At 42.7% G+C, this 22,389-nt stretch overlaps 1 protein-coding gene across 4 annotated transcripts in view; it reads right to left on the reverse strand.

Annotated features, from left to right (window-relative positions):
- The window catches only part of pde3a (phosphodiesterase 3A, cGMP-inhibited), a 38,034-nt gene extending 16,052 nt beyond the window's left edge, over positions 1 to 21,982 (reverse strand). For 3 of the 4 annotated variants that reach the window (XM_027179162.2, XM_027179163.2, XM_027179161.2), the window contains exons 1-2: positions 20,422 to 21,981; positions 249 to 500 (exon numbers count right to left, since the gene is read on the reverse strand). In XM_027179162.2, the coding sequence (XP_027034963.1) occupies positions 249 to 500; positions 20,422 to 21,336 (1,167 nt within the window). In that variant the 5' untranslated portion in view covers positions 21,337 to 21,981. Of the gene's footprint in view, positions 1 to 248; positions 501 to 20,421 lie in introns of all 4 variants that reach the window. The other variant, XM_027179164.2, reaches the window with a different exon arrangement.
- Positions 21,983 to 22,389: the final 407 nt, after the last annotated feature.

A 22,389-nucleotide genomic window follows, 5' to 3' on the forward strand; every position in this document is an offset into this window, starting at 1 on the left:
ATTTTGCTGTGACATCATAGGGATTTCAACGCATGATCTCCCAATGATAGAGCAATCACTGTTTATTTCCAGTCATTCAGGAGCTCCCAGCTGTAAGCATTTTAATTCAGCAGACTCTTCTATTCCTTTGTATGAATGGAACACTATTTCACTATAACACTATTTCACTATAACACTATTAAATTTCAGCTTATGGGACACATACAGTACACAGCTCAGCCCATTCAATATGCTGCATGAGGTCCTACCTTAGGGATTGCCCTCTCAAGACCCTCCTCAAAGTCAGTGCAGGGGTGTCCATCAGTGGAAATCAGCAGAGGGTTGATGCGTAAGCGGTGGTGCAGCGGCTGAAAGGTGAGCTGCGTGTTGAGCAGTTTACTAACAGCTCTCAATGAGCTGCAGGTGTTTGGAGGCAGTGATGGGTCAGCCAGGAGGTCTGAGATCAGTCCATGGGCTTCACCCATCACTGCAATGTCCACCATCACACTGGTGCCTGAGGACTACAGAGACAGAGACAGAGACAGAGAGAGCAAAAAGACATTTAAATACATTTCCTTAAAGTCAGGTCACTGATCACACAACAATTAACACTGTCATCTGAACACTTTGTGATTGTCCTAAATGGGTCACTTTCATACAGAAACATCATTTTCTCTCACAATAGTTCATATAACCCGAGCAGAAACTGGGGGAAATGCGTCGTCCTGTTTACTAAAGACGATTTTGCAGGTGGAGCTACATCTGTGGAGTGGCTTCAATCTTAACAGAACAACAACAAGAACAACAAGAACAACAAGACAAGAGGAAGAAATGTGAACACAGTTAGTGGGTTTATCTGCGAGGCCAAAGCACACAGTGCTGTCTCGAGGCCATACAACACCAACACAAAATAAACGCTGTGATTCATTATGCAGTAAAAGGGAACTGTGTGGCCAAGATAAGAGTGGGTTTAGCCGGCTGTGTTAATTGTTTCAGGAGCAGTCAGACTATTTAATTTGGATTCATTTGGAGACACGTGTAAAAATCGATCGAGAGGAGCTTATGAACGAGAAATCAGTTATGCAACAGTTCATTAAAAAAAAGGAGACGAGGACGCAAGTCAAATTTGGGAAAGGACTCCAAGGCTGCAGATGCTTTCAGGACACTTAAAGCTGAGAGAAAATGCCTTGAAAAAATGTTTACTGCCATGCTATCAGCACTCCTCTTTAGTCAAAACCACCCCCACCACCCCCCCAGCTCCACATCCACCCCCCCATTCTCTCTATCCTTGCACATCCAACAATCCTTTAAAACTGACATACTACTTTGTGCCCAACTTTCAGACACAGGCATCACAGATACCCCAGCTAAGTGCACTACCCCTCCTAGCCACCAGAGGTGTTCCTGTCCTGACTGGTTCTATATATATATATATATGGTTTTACTTCCTGGAGAATATATAAATCAGGATTGTTTTTGCAAAGTATTTCAAGACTGAAATATATTTCTGTGCAATATATATTGTTATTTATTACTGTATCTCTGAATCTTTATCGTGTGTATTGAATCATTTTGTGTGACACATGCCTGGATCCTGTATACCGCTAACTCCTCAGGCTATATAGACCCTCAGGCTAAACTCTTGTTACAAATGCTTTCTTCTTTCTTCGTCTATTATACATATATACAGTAAAAAAAATTTTAAATGACCGTAAAGAAAGACAATAAATTACACCACAGCAGCACGGAAATACACTTGGTTCCTTTTGTTCCTTCTATCGGCACTCGGCTACATGGGCTTCCTAATGCTTGATCTGTCTGTCTGAGTCTGATATACAGTACCCTGCCCGATCCTATTACTCGTGACAGCTGAAAGACATCCTGATGAAGAGCTTTAGCTTAATGCAAATGCATTATCCTCTTGCTCCTTATCTTCTACAGTGGCTCGCATTTTATATTTAAGTGACGCTAACCCTTTATCATGAAGGATGAAACAACGGTGAAATAACTTCACACCATTAATGTGACAGTAACATCAGTGAGAAAGAGGAAGAAAGTTGGTTTTCTGCTGGTGAGAGTGAGTCTCAACCAAATGATAGTCTGTGGGCAATAATAGATACTTTATCTGTAATATTTGAGATGATACAGCCACTGTCATTTATGTCACTTCACTTGAACACTATGTGACCTGCTACTGTCAGACAACACCGTAGCTAATAACAAATGAAGCGTACAGTATAGTCACTGAGATACTGGTACATAACACTAGACCTGTACTAAAGGATAACAGAAAACCAAGTAGTTTCCTAAATAATTCATTTGCTATTTAAATGTAGCTGCTTAAGCACTAACAGTATAACTTCCCTTCTGCTAACAGGAATCTTACTGTGGTGTTAATGCACAAGAATGCTATCCTTGATGGAAGAATCCTTCATCTGGGCTGGAGACATCCATCAGGAGATCGAGGGAGAGGGAAGACTTGTTTATACCACTCAAAACACTCTTCTTACTAGCTGTGCATCTTTCCTATTACCTTTCTCCATGTTGTATTAAACGACTGGAGGTCTCTGTACCTTCCAGAGTAGCAATCTCTCATTCACTCATCTTCTACCGCTTATCGTCCGAACTTCTCGGGTCACGGGGAGCCTGTGCCTATCTCAGGTGTCATCGGGCATCGAGGCAGGATACACCCTGGACGGAGTGCCAACCCATCACAGGGCACACACACACTCTCATTCACTCACACACTACGGACAATTTTCCAGAGATGCCAACCAACCTACCATGCATGTCTTTGGACCGGGGGAGGAAACCGGAGTACCCGGAGGAAACCCCCGAGGCACGGGGAGAACATGCAAACTCCACACACACAAGGCGGAGGTGGGAATCAAACCCCGACCCTGATGGTGTGAGGCGAACGTGCTAAACACTAAGCCACCGTGCCCCCCAGAGTAGCACTAAAACACCTAAATGTATTTGAGGACTGTTTTGCTTTGCCACAGTAATCTCTGCTACCGTCTGGCCTTGTGTACAGTCATTTCAGAATACTCTTCCAAAGCATCTCGAATCAGTTCATTGTAATTAAATCTCTGCATTATTTTCAATCAGCTTGTTCGATGCCTAGAACTCAACCTGCAGAAGAAGGTGTTCTCATGAGAAGAGCTGTGCTGTGGCACTGTATCCTGCTGCTCTGTAACGCAGCCAAAGCTAAACGTTTCACACCATCACACAATTAGTCCTTCCTGTTTATTTAAAAACAATACTGTGGAACGTAGCAAAATGTCTGTCGTATCTAAAAGAGCATGAACGACACTTTCTTTGACACAATATTCAAATCTGAATCATTTGGCTGTAGAACAGAAACCATGGCCAGAGACATTCTTATACATTAACAGCAATGCAGCAGCCCTTCAGGCCTTGAGACAACCAAAGAATGATTAATAAACCACATGAACATTGCTTAACAGAATTGAACAAGAAGTGTATGTATCTGGTAAAAGTAATACTACACTTTAAATGAGCGGATAGAGATGAAACCACCAGCAGCATTCTGTTCACTCCGTAAGACTCCTCTGAAAATAGTTCAGTAACTACCACTGTTAAGGCTCTGGGGTGCTGGTCAAAAGGTCAGGGGTTCAATTCCCAGAACTACCACGATACCAGTCTCTACACCATTTTATTTGCTTAGATGAACCGTTGCTTTCACCAGCTTGACCAGAACAACATATACCATCTGGTGTGCATATGTAAGAGTACAAAAGAGAATATAGGTTCATAGAGGTATAAACTTAAGGCATTTTAAAAACTTTCTTAATTTCTTACGATCTGAATTAGCGTCCACTTTTGCATATTTTACACTAGCATTTCTAAATCGTTTGCTGCCGTCACATGACATGAAAACATTTTAATAATCTATACACCATAACACAAAAGAACATGATCCATAGCAGCTAAAATCTCTAGCGGACTTGAAATTCTTTGCATTTTTTAGCATGTACGGCAGACAGGCGGTGATAATGTGCTAGTGATGAAACATGCTAACAGTGTTCATTTAGCAACTTGAGCATTTCTTAATAGAAATAATAAAAAAGAGACAGCTAGATGACTGTTACTGATACTGTATGTGCGTATCACACTTGGCTAAACCTTGTGCCGGTGAGAGCAGAGACAAAACAAAAGCAGTCACATGGAGCTCCTGACTTCCTCATAGCTGCTTTTTCTCACCTCTTACTCTAGGTGACCATATGGTTGTAAACATTCCGGCTCTCTCAAACCCGTGCCGGACCACCCAGCGTTGTATATCGACATCATTACGAGCTCAGGCCATAAATATGGTATGCTACGTTGACAAGTTTGCCTCATGCTCATGAAAAGGTGAATTGTTGGAGCTTCGGTTCCTTGTGTTTCCATGTGTGCCCATTTAAGTCTATTTAATCTAAACAACTCCAACGCCTCCCTTCACTTGGCTGGCTCGCCGTTAAAATGTCAAGCAAAACACGGCAGTTTCTTAACGTCGGACAAGGGTTGAACTGATGCTAGCAAATTACGCATCACATTTATTCTTCTATCCCTAACAACACTACCCTTTACAAATCAAGTAAGGACAACATGTTCAGTCAAACTGCTCTTAGTCTATTAAAAGACTTTGCCTCTTTTCTTTCACTCTTAGTCACTCTGTGCCTCACTACTACTTCTCTCTCTCTCTCTCTCTCTCTCTCTCTCTCTCTCTCTCTCTCTCTCTCTCCTCCCTCCCCTTGCCCTTGTTTCTCTCTAGGCTGCTTGGAGGTGGTGAGTGAGAGGGGGCGTGGACAACAGCATCAGCTCGTGCAGTGTATGTGCTCCTGCAGCAGGACCTTGTAAGGAATAGAAGCTTTGCTGAGCCTGGATGAGAAGAGACTGGCCGTCACATTAGAGTCACGTTTGACATCTAAGTGGCTGTGGGCCAAGCGAGTGCAGTTTCTTCAGATGCTCAGCCACAATGGTTTCCAAGTGGGTCCTGACCCCATAAAAACCACATACAGTGTTTTAATCAACCCGAAAACCTACAAGCAGGCAGTTTTACAACACACTGCACATAGCCGCAGTCCCCAATCAGCACACGGTAACATGCTCCTGAAACACTCATCCGTTGCTGTTTCATTTCCAGGCTGCTAGGAAGGCAGCTCAAATGAGACGGATTATTTTTGTATCTAAAAATAATCTATCTAAAAGTGATCATTTATCTAAAAGCAATCTAAGTGGCAGCACAGGTGAAAAATTCCATTTCTCTAAAATCATCCATGATATGTTTTAAAGAAAAGCACTCGCGGCTCGTCACGTTGCACAGCGGATCTCGGTTTATCTTGTGATGTTGTAGGACGGCAGACTTGCATTTCTTGAAAAGTCAGGACTCGTGGTGGAAAGGTCACGGCTCTTTCCGCTGTAACATCCGGCTTTAAACCAGACTAAGAACACACAGTCTGAGAGACAGTGATTAGAGTGTGTATGGTGTAAAGGATATAAAACCAGGTTCGGGGATAAACTTTTCACAGATACGCAAGGAATAAAACAGTATAAGGCATGTTGTTATTTTTAAACTAATCCACAGACCTGAAGCTGAAAAGCCTGCTTTATATTGGATGCTTGAGTGTTCTTGCAGAAAGAGCAGCAACTTTCTTTGTCATGAGCAACATTCAAAAGAATTTACTAATCTAGGAAATCCAAAGGACACATAACAGACCTTTTATTATATATGAAGCACTGCAAAACCGTTAAGACGCATTTGACACCAGGTCAATCCGGATTTCCCTCAGGACCACATCTGTAAATGATGTAGGCTTGTGCCCCTAATTTGGGAACCACTGTCTCCCAGTTGTCTTTGTGCCATGACCTGTGCTGCTATTAACTACTGAAATCTCATGCCAGATACTGAGGAATGACCCTTCTACAGGTCTTCTGCATGGCATGACAGGATGAGGATGAAATGCCCATGCTTTATCACCTCTGGAGGAAGTGCAGCGCTGCAGATTCTCTTATTCTCCCTTTGAAGTACGGAAGCCACTAAGCCCTGTTTCTGAAGGGATGTGGATACTCTCTCTCTCTCCCCATTTGGAAGCACAAAAGATGTTCTTTCTTCACCTGTTAGATCACAGATGCTCTCTCTCACCCTGTGAAAGATCACTCACACTCCTGCTCAGTCTTACTCTTTCATTCTCCCACATGGAGAACAGCCCTTCTCTCTATCACCCCCGTGGTCCACAGACTCTTTTGCAAATAACCTCTTAATCACCCCCCCCCCGATTATCCCAACCCCTTTCCCTAATCACCCAACAACCCCTCCACAGTCACTTCTTCCTCTACACTCACTTACCCAACCACCATCACTAATCTCAAACCTCCACACATCTAAATTCTTACATGCACGGGGAAAATCGTCTTTACTGCAGGAAAAACGTTATAAGTAGCTGAGGCCTTGAAATCCATTCTGCAGCAGCAGCAGCATCATGCAGGGATTCCCAAGAAGCTCTCAGATATCACTAAATGAGATTGTTCCTCATTAGCAGTGTTCTAACACACGGAGCTACCACACTGATATCTCTTCTTATGTGACTCTGGGTTTCTTACAGCAGTGGTCCCCAACCCCCGGGCCGCGGACCGGTACCTGTCCGTGGACCAAATGGTACCGGGCCGCCCAAGGAACATTAAATTATTCCCATTTTATTTACCGTGGTGTATTTCTCTCGGGTTTGTGCGACTTTCCATGGACGAGAGGTTAACCGGGAGCTGAGAGACGTCACCTAAAGCCGCACCGATACCGCGCATGTGCAAAATATCATGATATCTGGCCGGGTTTAGGTGACGTCTGGAGCCGAGCGGCTGCGAGCGGCAGTGGTGTTGTAGCTTTGGTGGAGAGAGAAGGTGTGTATCGCTCTTCTCTCTGTTCACCGGTACTTTGTCATGTTTAACAGTGCTTGGTGTACGTGTATATTGTGTTTGCTCAAATTTAACCCACAAATTAGCAACAATGAGCACGAAACAGACGTCATTAGAAAGTTAGAAACTCTGCCGGTGTTCTGGATTAAAGTCATGGCGGAATACCCTGAGATTGTCACCACAGCACTTACATCCCTATCGCCATTTCCGACATGCTATCTGTGTGAAGCGGGGATTTCTGCAGTGACGGCAACCGAAACAAAACGGGTGTCATTGTCTCCTATTACCCCAGATGGAACCGTCTCGTTGTAAAGAAACAAGCTCAGGGTTCTCGTTGATTTAGCATTGTAGTGAGTTAAAAAGGCATGTTTAAATACAATTAAAGTAAAATTATTAATTTTAATTTAATTGTATAGCCGCCACCCCCCACCCCCAGCGGGCCGCGGTAAAATTATCAAACATTGACCGGTCCGCGGCGAAAAAAAGGTTGGGGACCACTGTCTTACAGGAACATCAGAGGTTCGCGCGCCAATGCCACCTTGCTGCTACTGCTGGATGTTTAACCCTCTGTGCTGCAGGGGTGGTGTAACATGGCTGACCCTATGCCCAGTGTAGAAAACAAGCCTAATGTAACAAGCTGTAATGTATATGTGACAAATAAAGGTTTCATGGCACCAGAGGGCCATTGTTTCCTAGCTGAAGAAAAAAATATCAATCACCTTGATGTCATTTTAGTCCTTTTTTATTAAAACAAATTGGTCACAGCCCAGGATAAGACAGGAAAAAAGCACCGTAGAAGGGTTTAAAAGTATTGGAACGAGACTAGAAAATGGCGGACAGTACACCACAGAAAAGGAATTTGTACTCCAGTGTCATACAGAAGTGTGCACCACTTCATTTTGGATGAATAGTAAATACTTGGCTTGTGTACTAGGGGCCTGGCACGGATAAGTGGCAGTGAAGGAATCCTGCCGTTTGTTTCCACTGGAGAGATGGCCACTGGCAGCATTTCCCAAACCCCGTAGCCACAACACATGGAGCTAACACACTGATTTCCCTTACTCTTGTGAGTAGCAAGTCAGTGTTATGCGCTGCATGTTTCAGCTTGGAACTACAAGTTAAGTGTAGTAGCAGGTCAGTAAGATCTGCAGGAGGTATGACTGCATACCTTTTACCACCTTCAGTGTTACCTGACACGGTTTCAATCCGATTCGCACAATTACTCAGACTAATCTAGGGCTGCTCTTGACCTATATCCAGCATGCTACACTACACACAGCCGTTTGTGCTGCTGGGAATAAAGACAGAACGATGACTTATGGCTTTGATAGGCAATTGTGGCTTTCACAAATGGATAGAAGGATAGCCCACTGGTCATGCATTTCATTAGTGATGAGATCATTTGTAAAGACAGACAACACATGGGGAAAATGTGTCACAAATAAATAACACCAGTAACCAGGATAAACTCATATATGTTTATTCTACATCAACCAGAAGCTGATCTGAAATGTTTACTGTACCTGGGCACCCAGTTAAGTGGGTTTTTCCAAACATAGGAAGCCGTCTAAGCCACCACACACTTCGACTCCACACAAAAGCAAATAAAAGTTGAATAAGTGTTTGGCCCAGTGCTCAGTTTTCCACCGTACCTGAACATGGTTCCTTTTCAGACCCATCTCTAAGCATATGTACCATAATAGTGTGTAAATGATGCTAAGCTCCAAAATATGAGCTCTTAACTTACAGATTAATCAAGATTGAGCTGAGTCATAGCACCCAGTGAATGATTAGATGTAACACTGTACATCGACTGATAAATCAGGGTGAATATGGCTGTATACTTTTCCAGGGCCACACAGAGTCCTGCCAGTGAGGTGAATGAGTGGTGTTTTTTCCACTCTTTTTAGTGAGGGTGACATCAGTGCCAGGCTAAATGGGAGCTCTGGCCAGGATGTGATTGGGTTATAGAGCTTTAATGGCCTGGCCTGTGGAGAGGCTACATTAACCCCACATGCTGCAATCCACACAGCCACAGGGCTTATTATATCCCCCTGCACTAATAAGAGTGTCTGGTGTCCTAAAGCAGCGTCACAGACAAGACCAGAAAGCCAAGTGTAGATGGGTTCATATGTAACTACAATAATATATACATGATAAATTTGGCTATTCACATTTACAGTTGGAATGATATCACCACCTCTCCATTTCTCAGTCACCTGGGAAGGTGAGAGCAAGCCAAAAGCTGACGTTAGTAAAAGTCCTACAATGAAATATTGCAGATTAAGGGAAGAGAATTCATGCATCTGTGTGGAAACTGCTCGAATCTATCTATCTGCCTGACTGCTGTCTGGTGTAACCACAGAGACATGAGAAGGTAATGACGCAGTCGAGCACTCCTTCAGGTATTGCTAAGCGCATACATGCTGCATTATTTACTGCTTTTAGTTCATCTCATTTCTGTCTATCGAATTTGCTGAGCGGTGTCGCCTGTAATGGTGGTCTTACTTACGGAAAATCTGAAGGACCTAATCCTATTTGCAGCAACATCAGAGCTTACATCAACCCACTGTCCAGGCAAGTGACCATGATGAACTCAGTACAAGGATTTAACACTTAAAGACTGTAAATTCAGTGAGCGCTTCAAAAGAAGATCACATCGGATTTACATCAATTTAATACAGTGAGCAAATCAAAACGAATTAAAAAGCAAATCGATTTCTCGACTTGTGGCTACTTCAAGTGTGCCGTCTACATACTGTCGATGTAGTAATGAGGATATCAGGTGCCATCTCTACGTACATCGACCTTGTGCTGTATGTGGATGGTTAGAGTCTGTAACTTTTTTCATTCCAGTAATATTTATCAGCCTCGCATCATGAAGCACTTACTGATGGTTCACTACCTACATGGTGATATGACCCATTTTTACTATACATAGCTGTATAGCTGTAACAAACACGATCGTGTCTTGGAAATGAACAATACGTAGCAAACAGTACTGTATATATAATATATAAGAAAAGAAATGAATATCTACAGTAACTGTGAAGGATAATAATAAATCCATAGTCTTTTATTATGGTCTTCTGAGCAAGGGTGAGTAGCTTAAACTGATTTGTTGAAATGATGTTGTTGGTTTTTTTTGGTTGACCAGGCTACATAGAGTATGCATTTCTGTGGATATGTAGCTCAACATTCCATGGCGTTGTGCCTGTTCACAAACCTCCTTTTTGCTGAAATTCTTTCTGTTGCTTTTGGCTCTTGTAGTATCGGACCGAGTCAAATGGCCTGAATCATTGCTCTCAAAAATAACCAGTAATCTGTTCTGTCTGCTCAATTTATGCAGATAAGTACTAAATGTTTTGTTAAACTCAGGTATATTTTGTATATATATATATATATCTCCATCCTTATCCATCTCATTCACAAGTCTGACCCAACCATATGTGAATGAATGCAGAATGACAGAGATTTGAATACATGCTACGATGTGATCTAGTAACAAACCTTAAAGCTTTTAACGCTCGAACCCCTCCGAAAGTATTGGAACGACACTCGCAAAGAAGGCTTTCCTACCACGGAAGGTCTCATGTTTTCTATGTTGTTAAAACACATGTAGATGCAAAGGTCAGGAAATGAAAGCTGATCTGTTTCAGATACACTCTATAGCGAAAGCCTCGGTGTTCCGATATTTTTGAATACGTTTTAAATCTTAGACGCACTTTCTGAATCTTTCTGAACAAATTTATTAACTTGACACATAAAACGTACATGAGTCAATAAAGGGACGTGTCTCATGTCAGATCATCAGCGATTCATTACTTGTACTTTTTTTAAATACACAACCTACATTTTCTTTAGGTTTTGATCCATCTTCTAAATCCCAATCCCTGAAAACTACCATGTAAAGAACACAAATGTAACAGCTTGTGCAACACCACCGTGTAAGTCCGTAAAGATCGACGAAGTTCCAGGTTTTAATCCAAAACCATTGATGCCTCAGTCACAAGGTTAAGATTTTTCTTTGGAAAATTTTGAACAAAAATGTGCAGGAAACCCGGCAGAGAAACAGTTCCAAGAATCCAGAAATCAGCGTTTAGTCACAGCCGCCTTGGGCTTTAGGTTTATTTAAGAACATAACCTGTTTAACCTGCAAACATAAGGGAGCTATGAAGTTGAAATATTCCACATGAAGAAAGATCTCACTGCTGTTCCTCTCTCCGTTCACCAATAGAGTGATTGGGTAAACAGTTCTTTATGAAATATTGATATTGAGTTTGGCTTTTTGGTGCTTGATCAAAAATACTGACCTGGGTGACATCAGAAGTTTGGCCAATGATGCAAGTGACCATGGCTTTGGAAGTGTGTTTCAGTTGGAGATGCTAGCCCACTGCTTCCTGTCAAAGGAGACATGTGACAGTCTTCTGACCAGTTGGTTAATGTAGTGAAATTCTCATCACTTATGTTAACAGCAGAGACACTGAATGTTATGGATGTTCCACTAGAAATGCACCGGTTTCTCTGCAGCCTGCTGTCTTTCTCTCTCTTTCCCCCTCTCTTCCAACTCACGCCATATTTTCCGAGAGCTGATGGAGGTTCTAAGCAAATCTCTGTTCACTTAACTTGTTATTGTTCTGGTCGCCTTGGCTTCCTTGCTCGAATGGTTTACAAAACGTTTCAGCGGTTTGGCTGTGAACTCCCCTCACAGCCTCCCTTCTTTGCTCATGGACTACTTGACAGTCATTTCATAACAAAAGTAGACAACATCACCGTATCTTCATCTCCAAAATATATATATATATTTTTACTTGTTTTCTATGATAAGCCTCAATGTAAAGTAATGGAGCTGGTATTTTTCTTCTCTCTGATCTTTTCGGTAAGTTTCCTGATTTCTGTGCATCATTACTTTAGATTCTGGGCTTCCAGGTCCTGACGATTTGAGGTTTATATTTTCGGCGTTGTCTTTATTTCTGCTGTTGATGTCTTTGCTAAACAGTAGATAATTGGTGACCACAGCTGTCCTCAGCCAAGCCAGTGTCACCTGACTGTAGATGTCCTCTGGGACTTGTGTATTATTTAAAGCGATTGTAATGGAAGCTTGTGTCTTATGCATATATTCAGTGACGATAGAAACAACAGCATATTAAACAAATGCATTGTTATAATTCTTGCAGGCAGCACTATTGGAAACTGAAGGAGGAGGAGGAGGAGGAGGAGGAGAGCAGAAAAAGAATCAAAAGCAAAATGGCAGACGTGAATTTCCCGGAGTGAGAGGAGAACCTAGTTATTCTTCTGAACAAAATCACATTAACAACTGCTTAGGGCTGAATGAATGCAGCTCAGACAGAACAGGGCCAATCTGACGTTAAAACACTTAATGAGATTCAGGGCTCTGTTTTTGTGCAGGCACAAGTACAATTTACAGGCACAAAAACACTACGTGTCTAATTTCTTTTGTCTTGTTCACGGTTAGAGTTCTAGTCTCATAGTCAGGAGTGAACACACCGGGGCTGATGGGGCTGATGGGGCTGATGTGGAGCAGTAGAACAGGGGGTACGCTGTCCTGGACAGAAACCAAACATAAACGAAATGTCTATTACAAACTAAATGAAACAAGACAGAACAGAACAAAATGAAATAAAAAACACAAAAATAAAAACAGAACAGAGTCAAACAAAATGTAAAAACAAAAAGCCAAACAAAAACTTTAGATGATATTAAACATAGTTCTTTGTTTCAGAAACAAACCGAACCAAACAAAAGGTAGCAAAAAAAAACAAACAAAAAAACAACAACATCAACAACAACGAAAAAAGCTGCTAAAAGTGAGTCAGACAGTAGATTAAAATAAACACGTATCTCATCTGGTTCAATGTGATTACAGAGAAAGATACATTTCATGCTAAAGTGTAAACACCAGTAAACACTAGTGAACACCAGTAAACACTAGTGAACACTAGAAAACAGTAGTGAACACTAGTAAACACTAGAGAACACCAGTAAACACTAGTGAACACTAGAAAACAGTAGTGAACACCAGTAAACACTAGTAAACACCAGTAAACACTAGTGAACACTAGAAAACAGTAGTGAACACCAGTGAACACCAGTAAACACTAGTGAACACTATTAAACACCAGTGAACACTAGTAAACACCAGTGAACACCAGTAAACACTAGTAAACACCAGTGAACACTAGTGAGCACTAGAAAACAGTAGTGAACACCAGTAAACACTAGTGAACACCAGTGAAGCCCAGTAAACACCAGTGCACACTAGTAAACACCAGTGAACACTAGTAAACACCAGTGAACACCAGTAAACAATAGTAAACACCAGTGAACACTAGTGAACACTAGTAAACACCAGTAAACACTAGAAAACAGTAGTGAACACCAGTAAACACTAGTGAACACCAGTGAACACCAGTAAACACTAGTGAACACTAGTAAACACCAGTGAACACTAGTAAACACCAGTGAACACTAGTAAACACTAGTAAACACTAGTAAACACCAGTAAACACCAGTGAACACGAGTAACACCAGTGAACACCAGTGAACACTAGTGATCACTAGTAAACACCAGTGAACACCAGTAAACACAAGTAAACACAAGTGAACACCAGTAAACACCAGTGATCACTAGTAAACACCAGTGAACACCAGTAAACAACAGGTAAACACCAGTGAACACCAGTGAACACCAGTAAACACCAGTAAACACTAGTGAACACCAGTGAACACCAGTGAACACCAGTAAACACCAGTGAACACCAGTAAACACCAGTGAACACCAGTGAACACCAGTAAACACCAGTGAACACCAGTGAACACCAGTGAACACCAGAAGGCAGGAAAACGTTTGCTGACCATCCATAGGTGAAATGTAGTTTAGGATGTTAGTGATAATGTTTCAGGTGTCTGAAGGCCATGTGCTGTTTAGCTGGAGGTCGTCAGCATGTAGAATCTCTACAGAGACGTTACACACTAATAACTGTTAATGATCCCTGTAGCTAATCACAGCCAAACGCTGCTGGGCCTTAACTGGAGCTTAACGGCAGAATCAGGCTGTTATCTGTATAACACCCCACCCCACCCCCCACTTCCAATCAGACAGATTTCACCAAAATATAAGGAATATATCACACACACACAAACACACACACACACACACACACACACACACACACACACACACACACACACACACACACACACACACACACACACACACACACACACACACACACACCACTGCACTCATGTTGTGCCTTTACTGTCTTTGTGTTTGATTGATATTCAGTAGCAATACCTTTGAAGGCAGCTAATCAGAGAGTTTCTGAGACAGACGTATCTGTAGCACAAGCTCCCATGTTTGTATGAAATGTCAGCTGTTCAGTTCCAGAACCAGGGAAATGGAGGCGGGGCGAACAGTGGGGGATGGGGTCAGCCCCCGGCATAGTTTTAAACGGAACACAAAGCCCACAGCTGGAAAGACTGCATACTTCTGCTGGATTTCTCATGAATTTCACACAGACGTTGTAGCTCTCTGCCTTCGTTACGAAAATGACGTCACCGGCTGAACTACGCACTTCCGAATGTTTCACTAATTTACACATAAGTAAGCAAGAAACAAAGGAACATGACTAATATAGCAGAAGGCAGAATGAGGAGAAGAGGATAGTAGTTCTGCTTGTTCTTAGCACAGCGTATGCTAACAATAGTGTATGACCCGAAGACCTGAGCGCAATATAAAGTGCATAATAAGACATAATACACACGCTACATGAAGCGAAACATCTGTAGACATAGTCGACTTTTTAACACAAGACTGGAAATGACTAGAAATCCTTTTATGGATGTGTGTGTGCCGTATTTGACATCATTTCACAAGTGTTTTGTCTTGCTGAGTGAACGTGCAGTGCATTAGCATTAATACAGTAGCTGTCGCATGAGGTCCTAACATTAGACGTCTAATCAGACGTCATCTGGTGTGACGGTTAAGGAGTCACGTTACTTTCATCTTTTTAAGTCTGTAATAAAGTTTCAGGCATCGGGTCATGTGGCACGACCTGAAGAAAATCTGTAAATCTACATTTCAGCAAGACGTTTGGTGAAATATTAGAGTAGATCCGTTTGTACTGGGGGTTCGTCCTGCTTCTGTTCACTTAGACAGATCATGTGGTGTGACCGTATGTGAGTGTACAGTACAGTAGGTCTGCATTCGGCTGCATCATCATTACAGTTTAATGCCTTTAACATGTTTAATATTCTACATTTTCCCCCTAACTTTAGGTCAATGTGTGATGGTTCTGCGGAGGTTCTGCGGAGGTTCTGCGGAGGTTCTGTAGAAATCATACAGTACGTCTGGTCCCTGTTTCCAGTGTCTACTGTACTTTTCCTTGCCTGTGTTTCTTTGCTTCTCCTTCCAACAACAATCTCAGCAGATTAATAGAGACGTCTGTGCAGAATGACATCCGACGTTTTACAGCTCGGCTTATCTTCATACACCATTTATACACATCAAGACTAATGGATGAGTTATACATAACAAAGGCAAAAAACAACCCACAACTCAGTAAAGACATTGTGTGTAGGTTGTTTGTGTGTGTATTCAGAACAACACAGCAAGTGTCTGGATATTGAGTTACAGTGGGAACAGATGAACCCCTAGAGAAGATTCTTCTTCTTCTTCTTCTTCTTCTTCTTCTTCTTCTTCTTCTTCTTCTTCTTCTTCTTCTTCTTCTTCTGATTCCGAGTCCGAGCACTTATTCAAGCCAAGAAATTTTAGTGTGTGTTTATTCCACATGTATGTGAAGGCATGAATAGGGGAAATGGAGAGATAGACGTCATGGTTACCTCTCACATCAGCTGGCTCTATTTAAAAGGTCCACTTTATTCCTCGCCCCGAGTTCCCATTCTCACTGAGAAGTTAACAGGATGCTGATAATGTGAGCAGGCTAATGACTGCACAGGCCATTATACGTACGACAACACGGTTATACCTACATTAACATCTTTACTCCGGAAACACTGATGCGGCTTCGGGAAAGGTGGAGCAGGTTTTTTAGCAGGAATATCTCTGGGGTTAAATCACCACTCTTTCATTCCCCCAGTATTCTGTGCTTCCAGCTACGAAGAGCTTCATGTGAGGTTCATAAACAGGGCAAAATCACTCCCCAGTGTATAATTAACACCTAGAGTCAGAGGGCTGTTTGTTAACAAAACAGAAGGGAGGACTTTTCATTTCTGTTGGAATTTGAAGATCTAGTTTAAAAAAAAAAAAGGTAGAATGCCATCCCACCACCACCACCACCACCACCACCACCACCACCGTTACTTCAATGATTAACATGCATCTACGTCATGATCGCTCATACCACTATGTGACTAATACTTATTTACTAAATTTCCTCCTCCTGTCCTGAAATTCCTTTTTCCCCCCTAAGCTACTGATTTAAGGAGCAGGTTATGAACTAAGACAAAAATTCAGAGCTGGCTTTAAATGCTCCAGCCATTTCAAATGAGCAAAATACAACAGAAAAAAACCATGATTAGGGCTTACACACCACACGAGGCACATGGTGAAGGTTGCCCAGAAGCAGGATTCCACAGCATTTATACTCTGTGAATAAAGGACAGGCTCGACCTAAAAACATTAATAAATATGTAGTCGGTCAGGGGGTTGGTGGTGGTGGTGGTGGTGATGGTGATGGTGGTACAGTTGGGCTTGCTAATGCTTTAGCATATGCTAGGATCCTCACTGCAGTTGGTTTACACAGCTAGAAGTGTCTGCCTCGATTCTGTAGTGTTCCAATGTCTGTGAGCTCTAAAACATTCAGAGAGAGAAATTAACGTAAAAAAAAAAAAACAAGGTCAAAGACACGTCGAGTAGCAAGACAGCAAATGCCTTAAACTCATCTGTAGGCCGAACAAAGTAGCTCGAACCTGTCTGTTTAGAAGCAAACCATTTGTTTTTATGATGTCACTTTTTTTTTTCATTGTCTTATGAAAGTCTTGAAATAATCTTTTCTTGAGGGTCAAACCAGAAAACATTCTCGTAAATGAACAGATTCTAATGTTAGGATGCATTAATAACTGTTACAAAACCAGTCGAATCACGCTGCTGCTCAGTCAAAACCCCCAAAACAAAACAGAGTCTAAAGTTTCATTGAAGCTTCCCTTCTTCTCTAGGTGGAGGTGCCAGCATTTCCAGCAGCAGCAGCAGCAGCAGCAGCGCAGATTGTTCTACTGACATACAGTAAAGTGTCAGCCAAGTCCAAGCTTTTAAATGAGCAGATGGAATTCACCACACTTGCTTCTATGCTCCAGGATTGGGCGGGCCCAGGAACATTTCCCTTTCTCTAAAATTCGGACTTTACTGTATATTTTCACGGATCTGTCATGTATCCTTTTGTTTTTTCTCTCTGATCCCCTTACATAGTGAAGACTTAAAAATTAAAAACACTTTTTTTTCCTTTCTGTGGAATCAGAGAAAGAAAATAAACCGTCCGTCAGCCGTCGTTTTTAAACAGCGAAGCTGGGAGCCACTTATAGTCAGAATGTACAGATCTACTTTTTTGCTTTTGGCTATAGCTCTAGACCTCGAACCCGCACCCTGGCCCCTTCTTCATCTGCTTGATATATTCTTGAAAGTAAAACACACCATTGAGTGGCGTAACAAGACGGGCCTTGTCTGGGGAACCGAGCTCATATGGACAGCTAGCAGGGGACCTATGAGAGAAAGGCATGCTGGGCTAAAGCCAGCTCAGGTTAAAATAACAAGCTCCCTCTCAGCAGCCATGGAGCTCACATGTGGCACACACACACATACATATTCCAGCTGAGTATGCAATATGTGCTTTCCAACACAAATCGCACCACAGTTAAGTTGGGTTAATGATTAACTTGTGCTTAACCTAGTGGAAAAACTGTACATCTTGCCTATTCCTTTAAGATACCCAACTGTCTGCTAGTGAGGAGAAGAATGAGCGAGTGGAGTTTGTAAAAGAGCTGTAAAAGTGTCTGTGCCTTTGGGCAGTGCAGCACGTCTGATTTCTTCATCGATTTGATCGAATCTGCTGTACCGCCGGTTCTTGGCTTTCTGTGACCAGGCGTACCTGTAAAATTACAGGTTTCCAGAGGTTCTGGCTGGACGAGGGTTTTGGCAGGAAGCTGGCCGTGCACACGAGACAGCTGAAGCTACACATTCCGAGGCTGGCTAGACGAAGACCCCTTACAAAACACGAAGAGTAAAAAACACACACTGAGTGCTGGCTCTCTGTTGGCATCTCCGTCTGGCACGACGATATAAACGGGGCCAATTAAACAGTAGGGGTGAGAATGAGAGAAAGTGCAAATGAAAAGAAAGCGAGAAAGAGAGAGAGAAAGGTGAAAATCTGTATTCCCGCATCTCTTTTTAAAACATTCAGAACCGGACCTTTTAAAACATGTCACCGGGATATAGCCGGTCTCTATGGATCTCCGTGTGCGTCAGTGAGAGAATAGCGTTCTTCTTCATTTTCCCAATATAGATCCAGGCGCACACCCTCACGTTGTCTTCAGCCCGTAATCCATTATCTTTCCCAAAGCACAATCACAAATGTAGCTCAAGGTGCTGCCAATTCCACAGCACTTGGGGGGACAAATAAAATAACAACGTCAGGCACACGGTAGAGAAAAGGGGTAATGAATGTGAAAATCAGTGGGAGCACTTCACACGTCTCAAAAAGCCTCTCTGGTCCTTCTCTTCTGTCTGCTATCATCTGTGGTCCTCTGTCCCATGTCCAGACCTCTGTCCTATCTCCTGCCCTGTCCTCTGTCCTGTCCTGTCTGCTGTCCTGTCCCTCTGTCTTGTCCTGGGGCCAAAGAGTTTCTAGGAAAACACTATATTTTCCATTAATTTTATTTGTTTGTTTGTTTGTTTGTTTGTTTGTTTTAATATTTAGCAGTGTTATTCCAGCTAAACACTGCCAGTAATTTTTAGGAAATCACAGACGTTAAATACACTGATACAGAAATGAAAGATTGAAAGAAAGATTATTTCTTCAGCAGTGTTTTTAGCCACAGGTTCATTCAAAGAGAGGCTTATGTAATGCACATCACATGTCTGCAATGTTCATAAACAGAGCAATTTTTATCTGTGTCAATTGACAGAGGCATGTGTTGTGCAGAGAGGGTGACAGATAATGTCCCAGTCAGTGCAGCAGCTTAAGCTCATTTCCTCATCTCCTGAGCACTGGGTTAATGAAGAACTCCAAACCAACTACTTCTCACACACAACAAGCTTAACCTCCAACATCTGTATTAACCACATACCACAGTCCGTGTGTGTGTGTGTGTGTGTGTGTGTGTGTGTGTGTGTGTGTGTGTGTGTGTGTGTGTGCATGTATTGTGCAGCTCCATTGAACAGCACAGGTTCTCAGAGCCAGAGAAGAATGACTCATACATGGTTTATACTATGATGTATTTAAACAGCGATACTTCAGACCAAACCTGCATGTATTATACTATATAAATATAAATATATAGTGTGTGTAAATGTGAATAATATTAATGTTCAAAATATCCAGTCACTAGAGGCCGCCAGCTTACGGTCAATTAGGCAATTAGTACCTACATATAATTCATTAATTAACACTTCCACAAAAAAAATAATAATCACACACGCTTGACCACAGGGTTAATAAGAGGATGATGTGTGCTTTTACTGAAAAACCAAATGACTCAGTCCAAATATCTGGGAAAGAAATTACTACTCAAATAACAATTCAGAACCTTGTAGAACTTCCTGACACATGACTGTTACTCCAGAACCACTGCCATGTGTAGCAGCAGTTAGTGTGGAAACAATACCATCTATCTATCTATCTATCTATCTATCTATCTATCTATCTATCTATCTATCTATCTATCTATCTATCTATCTATCTACATATATATATATAGCTTAGTGTGAAGCATGTGTGAATACTAATACTCACTTCATGCACTTGGAAGGAAAAATGAAAGACATCTGAGTAGCCTCAGCTAGGTGAACATTTCAGAAAGAAATAAGTGCCAGAAGGCAGTGTGGAAATGGTGGAACACACTGGAACAATTTCCTAATCATTCTTGAACACACACACAGACATACACAGACACACACAGACACAGACACACACACACACACACACACACACACACACACACACACACACACACACACACACACACACACACACACATGCAAGGCCTGGGACTGGGAGTAAAACAATCCCCTTAATTCTTGTCTGCAGACAAACGCACCTTTTTAGTAAGAGACATAATACTTTCTTGTGAATAGGGATGTGTTTAGAATGTGACCATCATCACCATTATCAACACCATCATCACCATTATTATTATTATTATTATTATTATTATTATTATTATTATTATTATTATTATTAATAGTAGTAGTAGTAGTAGTAGTAGTAGTATATTTGTTCTAGCCTCCTCGTGGAAGCATCTTATGGCGCTTAGCATGTGAGAGAAAAGTTGTACCTGGTCTTTTCGGATGCATGGCAGGGAGGTTCTCCTGTGGGACTTGCTGCTGGCCTCGAAGCCGTGCTGTGCCATGTCTGATGCTACGACGGAGCTGGATCTCCTGCGCCTTTTAAACACGAGAAGGTCTTGTCTCGACCCTGTCACGGAGGTGCAGCCCTCCAGTTGGCTCGGTTGATTCGGAAGCAGCCTGTCAGCATACCTCGCCAGCAGGACGCCCAGAACCCCCACCAGGTATGCCAAGTAGGGTCTCCAGCTCGCGCGCACTCTGTGCAGGGAAATAAGCGAGGCGGCTCTGATGATGCTGATGAAGACGATGACGGAGATGCCCTGGCCCAGTCGCATCACAATGAGTGCCCCGCTTGCCAAGCAGCCGAGCACCACCACGCTAGCCGTCAAAGAGTGCAGCTGCTCGTCCGAGCCATGCAAGAACGCCTGAGCCGCCAATTCTCCCAAGTGACACAGCGCGAGCAGGAAAACGATGGTCCGCTCCAGCACTCCGCAGCGGATCAAGTACAGGCCGGCCCAGAAGAAAGCACTCACCAGCGTGAAAATGGGTGCGATCAGATGCCACAGGGCCAAGCAGAACTCCAGCACACTTCTGTTCACCAAAAGAAAATAAGATCCCGAGTCGTGCTGGGGAGCACTGCTACAGCTGGAGCTGGGCTCCACATCCCAGTCCACGAACTGAAGCAGCAAGGCAAGACAAAACGACACAGAGCCGACGCACGCCGCAGACGACAGTTTACCACACCTCCAACTCGCGATCGGACAAAACCACTGGCAACCGCTGTCCTGATACAGAGGGGACACGCACGCCTTCACATAGGCGCTGCGCTCGCCAGCGCGCGGGTTACTCTGGTGCACGGATCGCGGTATTCCTCTACAGATGTCGGAGTCTCCTCCCGTTGCCATCAGTCAAGGGAAGATGTGGAAAAAAAACAGAAGTTGCCCAGGCTATGCATTGATGTGAAGGGTGTACAAGGGAGTAGTGTGTGATTTATTGCGCCGCCGGAATCGCATGCTTAAGTAAACAGAAAGAAAGTGAAATAATCGAGCAGGGGGAAGAGACTCTGTTCGCCCGCTGGGTCTGTTATTTACGCGCAAAAACCTCAGTTCGCTTCATTCCCCTCGCCTGCCATCCCGTGCACAGAGAGAGAGAGAGAGAGAGAGAGAGAGAGAGAGAGAGAGAGAGAGAGAGAGAGAGAGAGAGAGAGAGAGTGTGTGTGTGTGTGTGTGTGTGTGTGAGAGAGAGAGAGGCAGACTACCGCGCAGACTAAGGCTCCTGACGTTCTTCACAAGGCCATTGCTTCCTTTCACAGCACGAATCCTTCTTCTTCTTCTTCTTCTTCTTCTTCTTCTTCTTCTTCTTCTTCTTCTTCTTCTTCTTCTTCTTCTTCTTCTTCTTCTTGCCCTCTTCCCCCGTTCAGCTCATTCCTACTATTTTATCAAGCTAGTGTTTTCTAGCATTTACACTTTTCTTGGCTGCACTAAGCTCTCACACAGACGTCATCCCTGCTCATAAAAAAAAACAAAAAAAAAACATCATTCCTGATTTCCAATTCCTCTGGCTTTATCCTGATACAGGCCGGTGTTCCTCTCCTCCTTTCCTTGTGAGGCGGTCTGTAATGCATTCAGCAGTGATGACTTGGAGGGATAACAAAGCCCTACTTATATGTTTTTTTTTATCTTCTAATAGTCCACTTGTGGTTCTTCTTATCCATCTTTTTTATACTTGGATGTTTGGAAATTCTGAACTGTGCAACTGATCTGTAGAATACAAATGTAGGACTGCAAACATTTCTCACTGATCATCTGTATAAAATTCACCATCCTTCCCTTCGTATCGTGTGTTGTATCGAGTAGCTCTTTTTCTGTCGATACTATGAGCACTGCCTTGTGTACACACAGGCACATTAGTGTTTCTGCGTGACACCATAAATCAGCACTCTTTACTCTTTACAGTGG

Source organism: Tachysurus fulvidraco, chromosome 19 (genome assembly GCF_022655615.1).
Source record: "Tachysurus fulvidraco isolate hzauxx_2018 chromosome 19, HZAU_PFXX_2.0, whole genome shotgun sequence".
NCBI lineage: Eukaryota > Metazoa > Chordata > Actinopteri > Siluriformes > Bagridae > Tachysurus > Tachysurus fulvidraco.